At 40.0% G+C, this 17,533-nt stretch overlaps 1 protein-coding gene across 9 annotated transcripts in view; it reads left to right on the top strand.

The window, feature by feature from the left end:
- The window catches only part of ZC3H13 (zinc finger CCCH-type containing 13), a 103,566-nt gene extending 99,407 nt beyond the window's left edge, over positions 1-4,159 (top strand). For all 9 annotated transcript variants that reach the window (XM_061434564.1, XM_061434563.1, XM_061434562.1 and 6 more), the window contains one exon: positions 1,896-4,159. In XM_061434564.1, coding sequence (XP_061290548.1) covers positions 1,896-2,066 — 171 coding nt within the window. In that variant the 3' untranslated portion in view covers positions 2,067-4,159. The remainder of the gene's footprint in view (positions 1-1,895) is intronic.
- The last annotated feature ends 13,374 nt before the right edge of the window (positions 4,160-17,533 follow it).

The raw sequence follows: 17,533 nt of genomic DNA, 5'->3' as shown, positions 1-17,533 counted from the left end.
TAGAGGCTTAAAGAAAATTTAAAATATTCCTGTGAAATACTTTTCATTTGTAAAGTTTCTTTCAGTAATAAAATATACTAGAAATTTATTTAAATTGAAGATCAAGGAAAAACATTTCCCAGATACAGAGTGGTAAGGAGATTTTATTACTATATAGAGCATGTTTATATATATAGTGTTTATGAAAATATACCAAGTTGAAGAGAGGAAACAAATAGAAGTGATTATGTGTAAGCATTTACTTGAGCAGAATAAAGGGACTTGAAACCCAGCTATTTTCTGTTTGATTCAGGTAAGGAACCCCAGTTGAGAGGCTGTATGGTTTGCAGTATCATCAGACTCCTGCTCCCTTTTTATAAAAAATATTTTGTAACATTTCCTGGTTCCTTCTCTAATGTGCCATAGTACCCTTCAAAAATTATGATGCCCAAAAACACCCCTGCAAATTTCTTATTAAGAACCATTGTTCAGAACCTTGTAAATCCTTCCAGTTCAGGGTAGACCATGGATATGACATTATCAAAGTTCTGTTATGGTTTGGCCCTTGTATCATTGGTTATAAGGGCTTAGAGTTGGGAAGACGGTGGAGTACAGAGGGAAAACAAAGGAAGGTTTTGGTTTTTTTTGAATGATGAAATTTCTCTATTCTATTCTGATTGTGGTCATGGTTTCTTAACTATAAACATGAGTTAAAAACTCATAGAACTGTATACATAAAAAGCTAGTTTTAGTGTATCACAACTTAAAAAAAAATCTTTTTTTGTAATGCAAATGTGACCAAGGCATCATTGTTCCTTTAAGGATTCTAGAAGAGAAATAGCAGAATGCTGGAAATAGCAAATCTTACCTTATTTCATTATTCATGGTTGGAGAATGTTAAACAAAATTTCACGACAGTAACTTTCAAAACTTCTAAGATAGTTTTGCTGCTGCTGCTGCTGCTAAGTCGCTTCAGTTGTGTCCGACTCTGTGCGACCCCATAGACCGCAGCCCACCAGGCTCCACCGTCCCTGGGATTCTCCAGGCAAGAACACTGGAGTGAGTTGCCATTTCCTTCTCCAGTGCATGAAAGTGAAAAAATAAAGTGAAGTCGCTCAGTCGTATCCGACTCCTAGCGACCCCATGGATTGCAGCCTACCAGGCTCCTCCATCCATGGGATTTTCCAGGCAAGAGTACTGGAGTGGGGTGCCATTGCCTTCTCCTCTAAGATAGCTTTAGGTTCCAATAATAGAGGTCTACCTCTTAGAACAAAGGAGATGGTAGTTTCGCAGTAGATGGCGTGGATCAGCTGTCTTTGGAGAATTTGTTCAGTTCTAGAGCCTGCATCTTATGGCACATTAGCAGACCAGTAAGGAGTGTGGAATGTTCGGTGCCCTGTGAAAGTAAGATTGAATTAGTGTGGAACTTCATACAATGTGCCATGTGTTTTTGTTGTTTTGTCATTGGAAACAGTGAAGTGAAAGCTACTTGATTACCTGTCAGGGATTGTCAAGAAGATTGCTTTCTTTTGTAAGATTCCTTGAGTCTGAAAACAGCATTACTTAATTTTGCTTTTAAATATCCAGTACAGCCCATGTGGCGCTACTAGTAAAGAACTTGCCTGCCAATGCAGGAGATGTTTGATCCCTGGGTTGGGAATGCCCCCTGGAGGAGGGCATGGCTACCCACTCCAGTATTGTTGCCTGGAGAATCCCATGGTCAGAGGTGCTTGGCAGGCTACAGCCCATGGGGTCACAAAGAGTCTGACACGACTAAAGCGACTGAGCATGTACACACAGCTAACTTAATACCTATCGCAAACTGATTTTTCTTATAACTGATTTTTGTTAGCAGTTAAACCTGTCTTTTCTACTGTCACCTAATCTACATCTTTTTAAACTTTTTCTCCAAATAGGGCACCGTAAAACAAGCTTATACAAATGCTCCAGTGGTAGACAATGAACTGTTACGACTGAGTCTTCGATTATTTAAGCGAAAGACGATGTGCCAAGCCCCAGGACCTGAAAAGACTGAAGATGATAAACTTTCACAGTCCGGTATCCAACAGGAACTCTGTGTGTCTTAAGACTGAAGTCCAGGTACATTTTTGGTACTATTTTCCTTCAGCAGTGTGTATTCTTTTTCAAAGTTCTGTGGTGTGACAAGCATTATTAGTGACAAAGACAGAAAAGACTTACCAGCCATGCTAAAATAGTGATGAACTTTTTTAATAAAGTTTAAAGACACTAGTTTGGCGAGCTTAAGATTTTACATAAATTTTTACACTGTCCAAAATAATGTGAAAGCATCTAGATTGAGTTGTAATTTATTCTATACCTTTTGGTAAAACTGAAGCTTTTGAAAACAGTCATCCTTACGCTTCTAGCCTACACAGATTTTTTTATGAAATGGAGCCAGAGCCACTGACTTATGTACTGGATCATCCTTACAGAAACTGCGATTTTCTCCAGAAACAGTGTGTTCACTGAATAAACATACACACACCATGCACCACCGTGATGCACAGGACACAGAGGGGTGCTGCTGTGTGTAGGCTGGCCTCCCGCAGGAGCAAGCCACAGTCCTGTTTTCTGAAATTCTAAGTAGAACTACTTAATGACTCTTCAGTTTGTTAAAATATATGTGCATTGTTACAATGTATATTGGATATATTTCAATTCTCAATGGTTTTGTTATCAGAGATTGTCAACTTTTTATTTTTAATAAATGTACCTTCCCTTTCCTTGTTCTAGATTTACTTTGTTCATTAATCTTATTCCTGATGTTCAAAAACATTTGTCATCAACATTATATGTTTCGTACTTAACATATTTTACTGCTTGAGTTATTGGACGGCTGTAAATAATGTGATAAGAGTTGAGGATGTACTTTAAGTATAGCTCAGTAATACTTGAAACAAACCATACTTTTCAGAACTGTAACCTTTGATTATATTAATCTGCCTCTAACCTATAATATATAAACAATTTACTTTTTATAAGTTACAGTATATCTGCTTTATTTTGTATGTACATATTTAACTCATGAAGTGGACTCCTAGAAGTATCTGAAATGGACTCCAAAGTGCAGAATTTGTGGGCAGACAGTAAAAATAATGAAGGAAACCAATCAAAATTGTAATTTTCCAATTGCCTTTCACAGGTTTTTGTTAAAACTGTAATTCTACGTTAGCTGTCTCAGTAGTTTTGTACCTTGTCTCTGTGGGTAATAACAGGTTGAAAGTTTATATTCAGGAACATATATTGTAGTCATTGTGCACTTAATTTTTATAAAATACTTAACCAGAAAAGGAAGTAGTCATATTTCCAAATGACCTGGAAAGCGTGTATAAGAAAACTGCAAGTAGCAAAGCAAAAACCAAAAAGGTAAGCAAAAAGATTTTTCAGGTGTCTGTTTCTTCTTACCAATTGGTAAATCTTTTGAATAAGGAAAAAATGTAAAATTCCTTAATGACCTGGAGAATGAATACCCTTTAGAAAATTACCTTCTGTTTTAGTGGATAATAGTGTTCTCTGTAGCATAAAGATTTAAAGTCCTAGATTCTCTGAGTTCAAAGACATGTGGAGTATAACAAAAGTTATGGTTATCCTGTTCTGTCCATTGACTTTTAGGAATATTTCTTTACAGAATGAAAACTATACAGGTAGATTTGCCATTTAGTCAAATCTGTTGCCTTTTTAGTTTGAATATGTTAAGTTGTAAAAGAAAAATTTTAAACTCTCTCTTTGCTTAATCACAGTACTCAGAGCTTTATGCTCCCAATGGGAATGCAGTGTTAAGTCTCAACAACATTCTATGTATTGCTAATCATATACCCATAAAATTTTTCTGAAGTGAACTTTTGTTGGATTTTCCATAAAATTTCTTGGACCAGTATTTGTGGAAACATCTTTTGATCTATGAACTATTTGTTAGTAAAGTCTTCTGTCTCGTAACTGATGAAGTTTGTCCACTTGTCACAACTGGACTCTAGCTGCTTGCAATAAGGACTTGTCCAGCTAGAGAAGAGGCAAGACTGTGTCTGCAATCCACAGTAAATAAAATGACAGTTAACAGATACTTACATTCTGTTGAATCAGTTGGTTTCTTTTGCGAAGGACAGATTTCCTATTTTGTAAAGTCTTGTACTAACTTTTTCATTAAAAAATTCTCACCATACTCAAGTAGTACCTTAATATGTTAAAATCTGACCTGTCACTTCTCTTTATTCTGATCAGTAACTGCAGGTTATCTTTCCCATCCTTCCCCATGACCACTTGTGACTTATCTCTATTAATCTGAGAATTTGTGGCATCAGCAGAACATCCTCTGTTATTCCTTACTGTTCAGTTGGGTAAAGATTAAGGTAAACAGTATCTATAGTGTCAGTGATGCTTTCAATTTGTTATTTTAAAAGGATATGGGTTCCAGCTCAAGATAACAGTTTCCTCTGAAAAAAAGAAAAAACAGCATTAGCCGAGAGATTCCTACAAGGAAAAACCCATTTCTAAGCTGGTAGAGGCTGAGACAAAAATCTCACCATCAACTCCACTCTCAGTGTGGAGACCCACAATCAGGAGGGAAGTTGCAACCCTGCATTCTCCCTGAGGAGTGAAGAGTTTGAACTCCACATCTTGCATCCCAACTTCTAAGACCTGCCCTGGAGAGACAACGCCCCTAAACAACAACATAAATTATGAGACCCACACTGAGACACCATGTAATTAAGGTTCAGGTTAAAGACCAAGAGAGTATCTTATCAGCAGCAAGGGAAAAAACCACTTGATACTTAATAAAGGAAGCCCTATACGACTCTTAGCAGACTTCATCAACTGGAACTTTACATCCGAGAAGGAAGTGAGTGGGATGAGATATTCAAAGTGCTGAAAGGAAAAAAACTTCGAACCAAGAATTCTCTGCCTGGCAAAGTTAATGGAGAGACTAAGACTTTCCTAGACAGGAAACACTCGGAGAAGGCAATGGCACCCCACTCCAGTACTCTTGCCTGGAAAATCCCATGGATGGAGGAGCCTGGTGGGCTGCAGTCCATGGGGTCACTAAGAGTTGGACATGACTGAGCGACTTCACTTTCACTTTTCACTTTCATGCATTGGAGAAGGAAATGGCAACGCACTCCAGTGTTCTTGCCTGGAGAATCCCAGAGACAGGGGAACCTGGTGGGCTGCCGTCTATGGGGTCGCACAGAGTCGGACATGACTGAAGCGACGCAGCAGCAGCAGTAGCAGACAGGAAACACTAATGTGGTTAATCACCACTGGTCTCAGCTTTATAAGAAATGTTAAATGGACTTTAAGCTGAAATGAAAGCACTATTAACAAGAAAAGCAAAGTATAAATCTCTGGTAAAAGTAAATATATAGTAGAATTCAGAAAAAGCTACTGTAACAGTAATGGGTTAAGTCCTTATAAGGCTAGTGTGCAGGTTAAAAGACAAAATTAGTAAAAATAACTTCTGCCATAATGATTTGTTAATGTTTGTTAATAAAAAGGTACAAATTTTAACATTTATAAATAAATAAATTTTAAAATGGGATTACAGTGTAGAATTGTAATTACCATTAGCTTGAGCTCATACTTGTCATCAACTTAAAATAGACTGTAATAAATAAGTTGTTTTATGTAAGCATCATGGTACCACAAAGCAAAAACTATAAAAGATACACAAAAGATAGAAAAATCTAAGCATACCCACTACAGAAAATCAAATCACAAAGAGATCAAAAGGAAAAAAAAGGAATTACAAAGTAGCCAGAAAACAACAAAATGATAATAAGTACATAAGGCGATGGCACCCCACTCCAGTACTCTTGCCTGGAAAATCCCATGGACGGAGGAGCCTGGTAGGCTGCAGTCCATGGGGTCGCTAAGAGTCGGACACGACTGAGCGACTTCACTTTGACTTTTCACTTTCACGCATTGGAGAGGGAAAAGGCAACCCACTCCAGTGTTCTTGCCTTGAGAATCCCCGGGACGGGGGAGCCTGGTGGGCTGCCGTCTATGGGTCTCACAAGGTCGGACACTACTGAAGTGACTTAGCAGTAGCAGTACCAATAATTATATGTAACGAGACTACATTCTCAAATCAAAAGACATCAAGTGGCTGAATGGATTAAAAAACCAAGACCTAGCTATAGTCTGCCTATAAGAGATTCACTTCAAATCTATGGACACAGACTGAAAGCAAAGGAATAGCAAAAGATATTCCTTGCAGATGGAAACCAAAAGAAAGTTGGAGTAGCAATACTTATATCAAACAAAATAGACTTTTAAGACAAAAACTGTAGTAAGAAGCAAAGAAGGTCATTGTATAATGATAAAGAGGTCAACCTGACAAGAGGATGTAACATTTTATAATATTTACATACCTTACATAGGAGCACCTGCTGCTGCTGCTAAGTCGCTTGAGTCGTGTCCGACTCTGTGCAGCCCCATAGACGGCAGCTCACCAGGCTCCCCCGTCCCTGGGATTCTCCAGGCAAGAATACTGGAGTGTGTTGCCATTTCTTTCTCCAATGCATGAAAGTGAAAAGTGAAAGGGAAGTTGCTCAGTCGTGTCCGACTCTTCTCAACCCCATGGACTGCAGCCTACCAGGCTCCTCCATCCGTGGGACCTTCCAGGCAAAATAAAGCTAATATTAATAAACCTACAAAGAAATTGACAGTAATAGTAGGTGACTTTAATATTCCATTTTCATCATGGATAGATCATCCAGATAAAAATTAATGAGGCAATATTTGCCTTAAAAGGACATGTTGTACCAAGTGGACTTAGAAGAAAAATACAGAATATTCCACTCAAAGTAACATTCTTCTTAAGCACACATGGAATACGTTGCTGCTACTGCTGCTAAGTCGCTTGAGTCGTGTCCAACTCTGTGCGACCCCATAGACGGCAGCTCACCAGGCTCCCCTGTCCCTGGGATTCTCCAGGCAAGAATACTGGAGTGGGTTGCCATTTCCTTCTCCATATATTAGGACACAAAAAAATAATAAGTTTAAGAGCAAAACAGTATCAGTCATTTTTTCTGAGCACAAGAGTATGACTAGAAGTCAATTACAAGAAAACTGGAAAATTTGCAAGTATTTGGAGGCTACTTCAGTGGGTCAAAGAAGAAATCAAAAGAGAAATTTTAGAAGCTTTGAGACAGAGTGGTTCAGAGACATGCCAAAGATGTGTCAGTTGGCTCGTCAGGAGCTCAGAGCACAGGATAGGAAACTTCAGCTTTTTGCTTCTGAAAAAAGTTATGGCTTCTAGGTCAGATTTTCCTCCTGACATTAATGTACATTAGATATATCTGTTAGCTAGGTAGATAGCAAACTATCTACTTACCTATCTACTTCTCCAATTAGGAAAATGGAATGGGAAAAAATTATTTACAATGTGACTCATCAATGGCTTAATTTCTAAAATAAACAAATAGCTCATACAGCTCAACAAAAAACCCCAAACAACTCAACCCAAAAATGGACAGAAGCTCTGAATAGACATTTCTCCAAAGAAGAGATACAGATGACCAAGAGGCACATGAAAAGATGTTCAGCATTGCTAATTAGTAGAGAAATGCAAATCAAAACTACAATGAGATACGTTTAAAAGTCTACAAACAATATATGCTGAAGGGGGTGTGAAGAAAAGAGAACCCTTCTACCTGTTGGTGGGAATATAAATTGGTGCAACTGTATGGAAAACAGTATGGAAGTTTCTCAGAAAACTAAAAATAGAATTACCATATGATCCAGCAATCCCACTCCTAGGCATCAGTTCAGTTCAGTTCAGTTGCTCAGTTGTGTCCGACTCTTTTCGACCCCATGAATTGCAGCACACAAGGCCTCCCTGTCCATCACCAACTCCCAGAGTTCACTCAAACTCACGTCCATCGAATCAGTGATGCCATCCAGCCATCTCATCCTCTGTCGTCCCCTTCTCCTCCTGCCCCCAATCCCTCCCAGCATCAGTCTTTTCCAGTGAGTCAACTCTTCCCAAGAGGTGGCCAGAGTACTGGAGTTTCAGCTTTAGCATCAGTCCTTCCAATGAACACCTAGGACTGATCTCCTTTAGGATGGACTGGTTGGATCTTTCAGTCCAAGGGACTCTCAAGAGTCTTCTCCAACACCACAGTTCAAAAGCATCAAGTCTTTGGCACTCAGCTTTCTTCACAGTCCAACCCTTACATCCATACATGACCACAGGAAAAACCATAGTCTTGACTAGACGGACCTTTGTTGGCAAAGTAATGTCTCTGCTTTTGAATATGCTGTCTAGGTTAGTCATAACTTTCCTTCCAAGGAGTAAGCATCTTTTAATTTCATGGCTGCAGTTACCATCTGCAGTGATTTTGGAGCCCAGAAAAATAAAGTCAGCCACTGTTTCCCCATCTATTTCCCATGAAGTGATGGGACCAGAAGCCATGATCTTAGTTTTCTGAATGTTGAGCTTTAAGCCAACTTTTTCCCTCTCCTCTTTCACTTTCATCAAGAGGCTTTTTAGTTCCTCTTCACTTTTTGCCATAAGGGTGGTGTCATCTGCATATCTGAGGTTATTGATATTTCTCCTGGCAATCTTGATTCCAGCTTGTGCTTCTTTCAGCCCAGCCTTTCTCATGATGTACTCTGCATAGAAGTTAAATAATCAGGGTGACAATATACAGCCTTGACATGCTCCTTTTCCTATTTGGAACCTGTCTGTTGTTCCATGTCCAGTTCTAACTGTTGCTTCCTGACCTGCATACAGGTTTCTCAAGAGGCAGGTCAGGTGGTCTGGGATTCCCATCTCTTGAAGAATTTTCCATAGTTCATTGTGATGCACACAGTCAAAGGCTTTGGCATAGTCAATAAAGCAGAAATAGATGTTTTTCTGGAACTGCTCTTGCTTTTTCTATGATCCAGCAGATGTTGGCAATTTGATCTCTGGTTCCTCTGCCTTTTCTAAAGCCAGCTTGAACATCTTGAAGTTCACAGTTCACGTACTGCTGAAGCCTGGCTTGGAGAATTTTGAGCATTACTTTACTAGCATGGGAAATGAGTGCAATTGTGCAGTAGTTTCAGCATTCTTTGCTGTTGCCTTTCTTTGGGATTGGAATGAAAACTGACCTTTTCCAGTCCTGTGGCCACTGCTGAGTTTTCCAAAGTTGCTGGCATATTGAGTGCAGCACTTTCACTGCATCATCTTTTAGGATTTGAAAGAGCTCAACTGGAATTCTATCACCTCCACTAGCTTTGTTCATAGTGATGCTTTCTAAGGCCCACTTCACATTCCAGGATGTCTGGCTCTAGGTGAGTGATCACACCATCGTGATTATCTTGGTCATGAAGATCTTTTTTGTACAGTTCTTCTGTGTATTCTTGCCACCTCTTCTTAATATCTTCTGCTTCTGTTAGGGATATACCATTTCTGTCCTTTATCAAGCCTATCTTTGCATGAAATGTTCCCTTGGTATCTCTGATTTTCTTGAAGAGATCTCTAGTCTTTCCCATTCTGTTGTTTTCCTCTGTTGCTTTGCATTGATTGCTGAGAAAGGCTTTCTTATCTCTTCTTGCTATTCTTTGGAACTCTGCATTCAGATGCTTAAATTTTTCCTTTTCTCCTTTGCTTTTCGCTTCTCTTCTTTTCACAGCTATTTGTAAGGCCTCCCCAGACAGCCATTTTGCTTTTTTGCATTTCTTTTCCATGGGGATGGTCTTGATCCCTGTCTCCTGTACGATGTCACGAACCTCCGTCCGTAGTTCATCAGGCAGTCTATCTATCAGATCTAGTCCCTTAAATCTATTTCTCACTTCCACTGTATAATCATAAGGGATTTGATTTAGGTCATACCTGAATAGTCCAGTGGTTTTCCCTACTTTCTTCAATTTAAGTCTGAATTTGGCAATAAGGCATACATCCATGCAAAAACTAATTCAAAAAGATACATGTATTCCTACGTTCATAGCAGTACTATTCACAATAGCCAAGACACAGAAACAAGCTGCATGTCCCTCGCCAGATGAATGAATAAAAAAGATGTCCATATATGCGATGGAATACTACTCAGTCATAAAAAAAATGAAACAGTGCCATTTGCAGCAACATGGATGAACCTAGAAATTATATACTAAGTGAAGTCATAAAGAGAAAGAAAGATACTGAATGGTATCACTTATATGTGGAATCTAAAATAGGACACCAATCTATCAGTGAAACAAATAGAGTCACAGACATAGAGAATAGACTTATGGTTGCCAAGGGGAAAGGGGTTGGAGGAAGGATGGAGTGGGAGATTGGGGTGAACAGAGGCAAGCTTTATATATAGGAGGATAAAAAAGATCCAGCTGTGTCACACACACAACTATATTCCATTTCCAATGATAAACCAGGATGGAAAAGAATATTTTTTTAAAGTATATATAACTGAATCACTTTAATTATCTAAGCCAACTATACTTCAATTTTAAAATAAAATAATTATGGGAACTCCCTGAACATGGACTGGACTTGACTCAAAACAAATGGAGAAACATGAATGGTAAAGGTGAGTGACTTTACGCCTAGGTCATAAAAGACACAATAGTTTCTTATTTGCTCTCTTAGATCACTTACTCTGAGGAAGCCAGCTGCCATGTCATGAAAACATTTCAAACCATTTTGCAGAGAAGTCCATATGGAGAAACCCAGACTTTGTGTCACCAGCCGGTTGAGTGCACCATCCTCCAGCCCCAGTCAAGCCTTCAAGCCTTCTTTATAGTTCCTTGGCTTAGTTTAATGCTGTTTTCACTGAATTTGTTCCTCATCAGAAGAGGTAAAAGATGTGCCATTTAAATCACAGTTTAAACATTTGTGTATTATTCTCAATATAAGCTATACCTAGAGCTAGCTGGGATTTGAAGATTACTAGAATATATTTTGCAGATCCTTCAAGCTGTATCCTTTAATCATTCCAGATAAATCTGTCAGCAGAATCCTTCTGTAGGTACATCTATATCCAAGAAAACTTTGGACCAGATAACAAAGGTCTGTTCCAATTAAATGAGGTAAGCATGTAAAACTGCTGTGTAAATTGTAATCTACTCTACAAGATACCTGCAGCTCTCCTTTTCATCTGACCAGTTCTTTGTAATGTTAATGGGCTGAATTTCGTCCCTCTGTCAAGTTGGTATGTTGAAATCCCAACCCCCAATACCAATGAACAAATACATCAGAAGGTAACATATTTGGAGATGTGGTCTTTAAAGAGGTGATTAAGTTACGATGAAACAGGATGGGCCCCTAATCCAATATGACTGTTGTTGCCCTTATACGAAAAGGAAGAGACACCAGGAGTAGTGTGTATGCCTGAAAGAGGCAGCAAGAGAGAGAACCATCTGCACACCAAGGAGAGAGGAAATCGCCCTGTCGGCACCTTGGTCTTGGATTTGCAGCCTCCAGAACTGTGAGAAAATAAATTTCTGTTTTACAGCCAGTCTGTGATGTCATGTTATGGCAGCCCTAGCAAATGGATACAGAGGGTCACTTCACTTAATCCATCCTGTACGTCCTCACAGCCATAGTCCAAGTATAGGTCCACAGCATTATTGTTAAAATACTCAATGTATTTTTTATTAAGCATTGCAAATAGCATCCAATAACTGTTAAGTGTACCCCCAACAATCTACTAATTAATCAAGCCCAACAATAGTTCATTCTTGCAAAACCAATAAGTTAGGGCAAAACACCCTACAGTTTATACAAGACAGCTCCTAGCACTTGCAGGCAGGGAGTGGGGAATTCCACCTTATTTAGTGCATCATAATAAGCATCAGATGGCATCCCTAATAGCTCAGCGGTAAAGAATCCCCCTGCAGTGTAGGAGAAACAGGAGATGAGGGTTCGATCTCTGGGTCAGGAAGATCCCCTGGAGGAGAAAATAGCAACCCACTCCAGTCTCCTTGCTTGGGAAATCCCATGGACAGGGAAGCCTGGTGGGTTACAGTCCGTGGGGTTGCAAAGAGTCAAATGTGACCAAGTGCACATGTGTGCACAAGAAGCATCAGGAGAACTGTACGGAAAGGGATATGAATGATGGTTCTGATTTTAAAGCCCATTATGTTTGGAAACGAAACAAAAACTTCTAAATGACAGAGAAACATCCATTAATACTAAATCCTAGGTCTCATTTCTTGATTTGGACCATGCTGCTTAATATTCAGACACCCTATCTTAGCCCCAGCTTCCTCATCCATTCTCCATGCTGCCATCAGAATAAGTTACTCTAAAATACAGATGTTATCGACTTGTTTTTCTGGCTGGGGCCTTGCCACTGTCAAGTAATAAGCTTAAGTGAGTCACTTAATCTCTCTTAAGCATCACTTTCTCAATCTATAAAGTAAGGAAGTTGGGTTGTAGACTGTTTTAAGTTTCCAGGACTTTCTCTGTCACTCCTCCACTTAGAAATCTGTGAACAGTTCCTGTTTTCCATAGAACAAAATTCAAATACATAGTTGGTTTGTGAAGGCCCTTCACAGTCTCTCCCCAATCCACCTTCTAGCTGCATCTCCCTCCCATCACGATTTTTCTTTCACACCCAGTGGACCTCGAGTGACTCCATGTGCTTGCTCATCCTCTGTGAGACTACTGCTGCTAAGTCGCTTCAGTCGTGTCCGACTCTGTGCGACCCCATAGACGGCAGCCCACCAGGCTCCGCTGTCCCTGGGATTCTCCAGGCAAGAACACTGGAGTGGGTTGCCATTTCCTCCTCCAGTGCATGAAAGTGAAAAGTGAAAATGAAATCGCTCAGTCGTGTGTGACTCTTAGCGACCCCATGGACTGCAGCCCACCAGGCTCCTCCGTCCATGGGATTTGCCAGGCAAGAGTACTGGAGTGGGGTGCCATTGCCTTAGCATCGTGGCTATTGTATCTTGCCTACTTTTGTGTGTCTGATATAGGACACTGACAGGGTTCAGAACAAGCTACCCCCAAATATGCCCCCTTGGTGTATTAACTATTTTAAGCTGAAGGAATTTGAGAAAAACAGCAGAAGCAGAAAGATCTCTGACCTTCTCCCACTCCCTTTCCCGTGAAACAGGTCACAAGACCCTCGTGTGAGAGGTGCCCTCCCTATCTCCGAGATGGTGAGATATGGAGAAGCATCTATGCAAGCAGGTCTTGCAAAGCTTTCACCAGTTTCTTACATTTAGGTCCTAGTCCCTTTGTCCTGTTGTATTTCTCCACAACTTTCCACTCAAACCTAGTAGAAAAACTTGAGTGTACCTGCTGCTTCAAGTCACTTTCTTATGTAAGCTCCTGTGTTGCATACATTTATATTAAATAAATCTGAATGCTTTTCTCCTGTTAATCTGTTTAATTTTCAGACCCAGCTAGGGATCCTCAGAGGGTTGAGGGAAACTTTTTCTCCCCTACAGCCAGACATGTAAATACTTTATTAATAAATGTTGATGTTTGCCATTTCCTCCTTGAATACACCTGCCTGCTTACACTCCAGTGCCTCCTTTATTATTAAATTGGTGTTTATCCTTTAGATACAGTTGAATGCCACCTGGTGATTTTTTTCTTTTCCTGTTTCCAGTCAAACATTCTCTCCTCTCTGCACTTTCTGTCTGTCACGGCACATCTCTTCTGTACGTTATCACAGTCCCTGTTATGTCACTCCTGTAGTTAACATTCTCGCTGGTGGGATGCATGTCCAGATTGTTTTCCAAATTAGGAACAGCTTGTATTCAAACACCATTTGTAACTGTACCTTTTAGTCCCTGTTTCCATCTCATTCTAGTGGTTTTTTTTACTTGAACACAGTGTTAATTTAACAAGAAGGCCATTAGACTGACGAGGCTGTAATGCCTTAGCAGCTTATGTAAGCCACCTGAAACCGCAGCCCAAAATGCTTCACGGTTAAGAAATCAAAGTCTAAGGACATACCATGTGCTGTCACTTACACGTGCAATCTAGACTGTGACACAGATGAACTTATCGACGAAACAAACAGACTCACAGAGAGAGCAGCCTTGTGGGTGCCATCGGGGAGGGGACGTGGGAGAGGGATGGATTAGAGGTTTGGGGTTAGCAGAGGCAAACTTACACATAGGGTGGATGAAAACAAGGTCCTGCTGCATAGCACAGGGAACTGTAGTCAGTATCCTGTGATAAACCATAATGGAAAAGAGTATAGAAAAAGAATGTATCTACGTGTAACTAAGGATTCCCAGGTGGCCAATGGTAAAGAATCTGACTGCCAGTGCAAGAGATTCGGTTCAATCCCTGGGTCGGGAAGATCCCCTGGAGGAGGGCATGGCAACCCACTCCAGTGTTCTTGCTGGAGAATCCCATGGACAGAGGAGCCTGGTGGGCTACAGTCTGGGGTTGCAGTCAGACGTGACTGAACACACACACACACACGAATAACTGTTATCACTGCTACACAGCAGAAATTAACACATTGTAAATCAATATTTCAATAAAATTATATTTTTATATAAAAAAAAAAAAAACAACCCCAAACTTAAGGATAACCAATCACAAACAGCCAACGAACGTTTCCCAAATGAGGCAGCTGCTTAAGCTACAGCCCATCAAATCATTTCCTTGCTTTGCTTCACCCTCTTCTCTATAAAAGTCACGTCACAGCTCCCCTTGGAGAAGGGGGCTCCTAATCACTTCCGGTTTGGTGCTGCCCATTTGAAACTCTTAAGAATTTTTAAAAACTGGGCTTCCCTGGTGACTCAGATGGTAAAGACTCTGCCTGCAATGCAGGAGATACTGGTTGATCCCTGCTGCTGCTAGGTTGCTTCAGTTGTGTCTGACTCTGTGCGACCCCATAGATGGCAGCCCATCAGGCTCTTTCCTTGGGATTTTCTAGGCAAGAATGCTGGAGCCCTGGGTTGGGAAGAATTCCCTGGAGAAGGGAGCGGCCACCCACTCCAGTATTCTTGGCCTGGAGAATTCCTTGGACAGAGGAGCCTGGCGGGCTACAATCTGTGGGGTCGCAAAGAGCTGAACACTGACTGACTAACACTACTACTACTTTAGTAGAATTACAATGCTGTGTTAATTATTGCTGTACCGTAAAGTGACTCAGTTACATGAATTCTTTTTCATATCCTTTTCCATTATGATTTATCACAGGGTATTGACAATAGTACCCCGTGCTATATAAAAGGACCTTGTTGTTTGTCCATCCGATATATAATAGTTTGCATCTGCCAGTCCCAGATTTCCTGTTCATCCCTCCAGCCCCTCGGCAACCACTAATCTAGTCCCTGTGTCCCTGATTCTGTTTCTGAATCTCTTTTATATGCTTTAGTTTTATCTTTTAACAATAGAGAATACAAGTGTTTACTGAATCCAGGCATGGGAGGAGCTAAAACTTTTCTACTCTGTCTTACAATTTGTGGACAGTTTTTTCCTTTGGATTTATTCCTCTAAGTAAGGACAGGAGTTTTGTGATAAAACCATTATAAATGGTCAGATTTTAGCTGAGTTCACTTAAAATTGCCATCCTTTTAGTGTAGCTTTTTTTTTTTTTTTTTCATATTAACATGCAAATACAGGTCATGGAGATTTCTTAGGCCTCATTAAATTGTACTCTGTAGTTCCCAGACTTTAGTTCTCTGCATTATTTTTTCCACGGCAGTTTCATCTGTAAGTGATGGGGGGAGGACAAAATGATTAAAATAACAATTATTTTTTTAATGAAAACTAGAGGTTTTACATTGGTGGCAGCAATCTTGTCTCGATTATGATCTTCATTCTTGCTCTGTCTCAGGTTCCCCCATGGATAAATGCCAATTCTTTCCATCTGCATTGCTGTCTCATGCGAAGTATTTATAAATTCATTACAACTGTTCCAAACTATCAAGGGCAATTAAATGCAGCAATAAACTTTGTCAATACTGTTACTATGGTTAACCAGCTGCCTAGAACATTCACCACCATGGATTTAGGTTCTGGAAGTTAACTAGCAAACCTGGTAACAACCACTGGTGAGGAGCCTTGAAGAGATGATTGTTTAATTAATCTTTGAATTGTGTTAATGAAAATGTTAAATAGGTTCATCCTTGAATTGGATGGTTCAGAGAGAATGTGAATTCCCTAAGGGGCAAATGTGGACAGGTTTCCTATTAAAGTCAGGCATCCAACCAAGAAGCTCTTTTAGTCATTTTGAAGTTAAAAGGGCTAGTGGATAATTTCATAATAAGTCGATGACATTTCTAGTGGCTACATATAAGATTATTACCATCTCGCCGGAAGATCTTTGTTCCTTTGGAAAAGAATCTCATATTACAATTCTTAAATAGATACTGGCTTTTATTTTCCATCAGACTCCACAGGATACAGCATAAATTAAACTTGGGGCACTTATCTTCAACAAGCAGACTTAGCAGGGATGGGAAATAGCACATGCCAGTGGTGTCACTGTTCAGTCAAGAATCTGTTAGGTTAGGGGAAATTCTATGCAGAACTTCATATAATTAAAGCAGAGGAAGCTGGTTTGCTTTTTAATTGAGAGAGACCTGTTTACTGGGCATTGGTCTGTCACGTGGGGTCCGTGTATGGGGAGGAGTGGCCCTGTGGGTCAGGGCTTGTACCCGTGCCCATGCACACTGGTATCCAGTGTTGCACGGGCTTTCCTTCCCATTCAGAACGTGAACTAAACCAGTCATTAATGGAAACATGAAAGGCCCTGCCCCCAGGGGTGGGTGTGCGCAGGGAAGGAGACTTTAGCAGCACAGGTGAGGTAGGGGTGCCTATTTTTGAAGTGGCTGACAATTGCTAGCCATTAACTCCTTTCTGCCGTTTCCCCCACCCACACTCCAAAAACCATCTGTGTGGAAATTTCTTTCCTCTTTGTGTGGGAAGAGAAAATTCCTCTGTTGATGATACCGAGGATGGGTAGGAGGTACTTCCATGATCTTGAACATGTTTGGTATGCATAAGTTGAGAATTGTTTCAATTATGAAAATGTTTCTTCCTGCTGTTGGTACATAATGTAGAGTAAGCCTTTTTGGTATTTTAACTGTGAAGAGCTTAAATACTGGGAATTGAAATGAACCTGCTGAGCGTAAGTAATATCAGCCTTTAATGACTAAGAGTGAGTTCATAAAATATAAGTTTAAATAAGAACTCTCTTAAGTGCATACATACTTTAAGCTGTAGATAGCTTAAGCTGGTTTAAGACTTCTTCATTTGAAAACAGTTTTTAAAACATTGAAAATGGGGAACTAAAAACCTATTGAATCAGAAAGACTTCAACCTAATCTTAATCACAAGCAGGCTGAACTTCTATTTTTATTTGAATTAAAATCCCAAATGCCAGAGGCTTTCTGGATAACACTGAAATGTAACATCAGTGTTTCATAACTCATAGTATTGTCCTAATCCTGGTATACTTTGTCCTAGATGTATATCCTTTCTAGGACTTAGCATTATGATGTATTCAAATAGATCAGAGAAGTGAAAGTTAACTACCGGAGTCAGCTGTTTTTCTTTCTCACATTCCTATCATTTACATAATTCTTGGTATTCTGTTGACAATGTTGAACCAAGCTTTGTCCTGTGGGTCCCAGA

Source organism: Bos javanicus, chromosome 12 (assembly GCF_032452875.1).
Source record: "Bos javanicus breed banteng chromosome 12, ARS-OSU_banteng_1.0, whole genome shotgun sequence".
NCBI lineage: Eukaryota > Metazoa > Chordata > Mammalia > Artiodactyla > Bovidae > Bos > Bos javanicus.
Note: the sequence above shows the minus strand (reverse complement) of the source record. Positions and strands in the feature narration are given on the sequence as shown.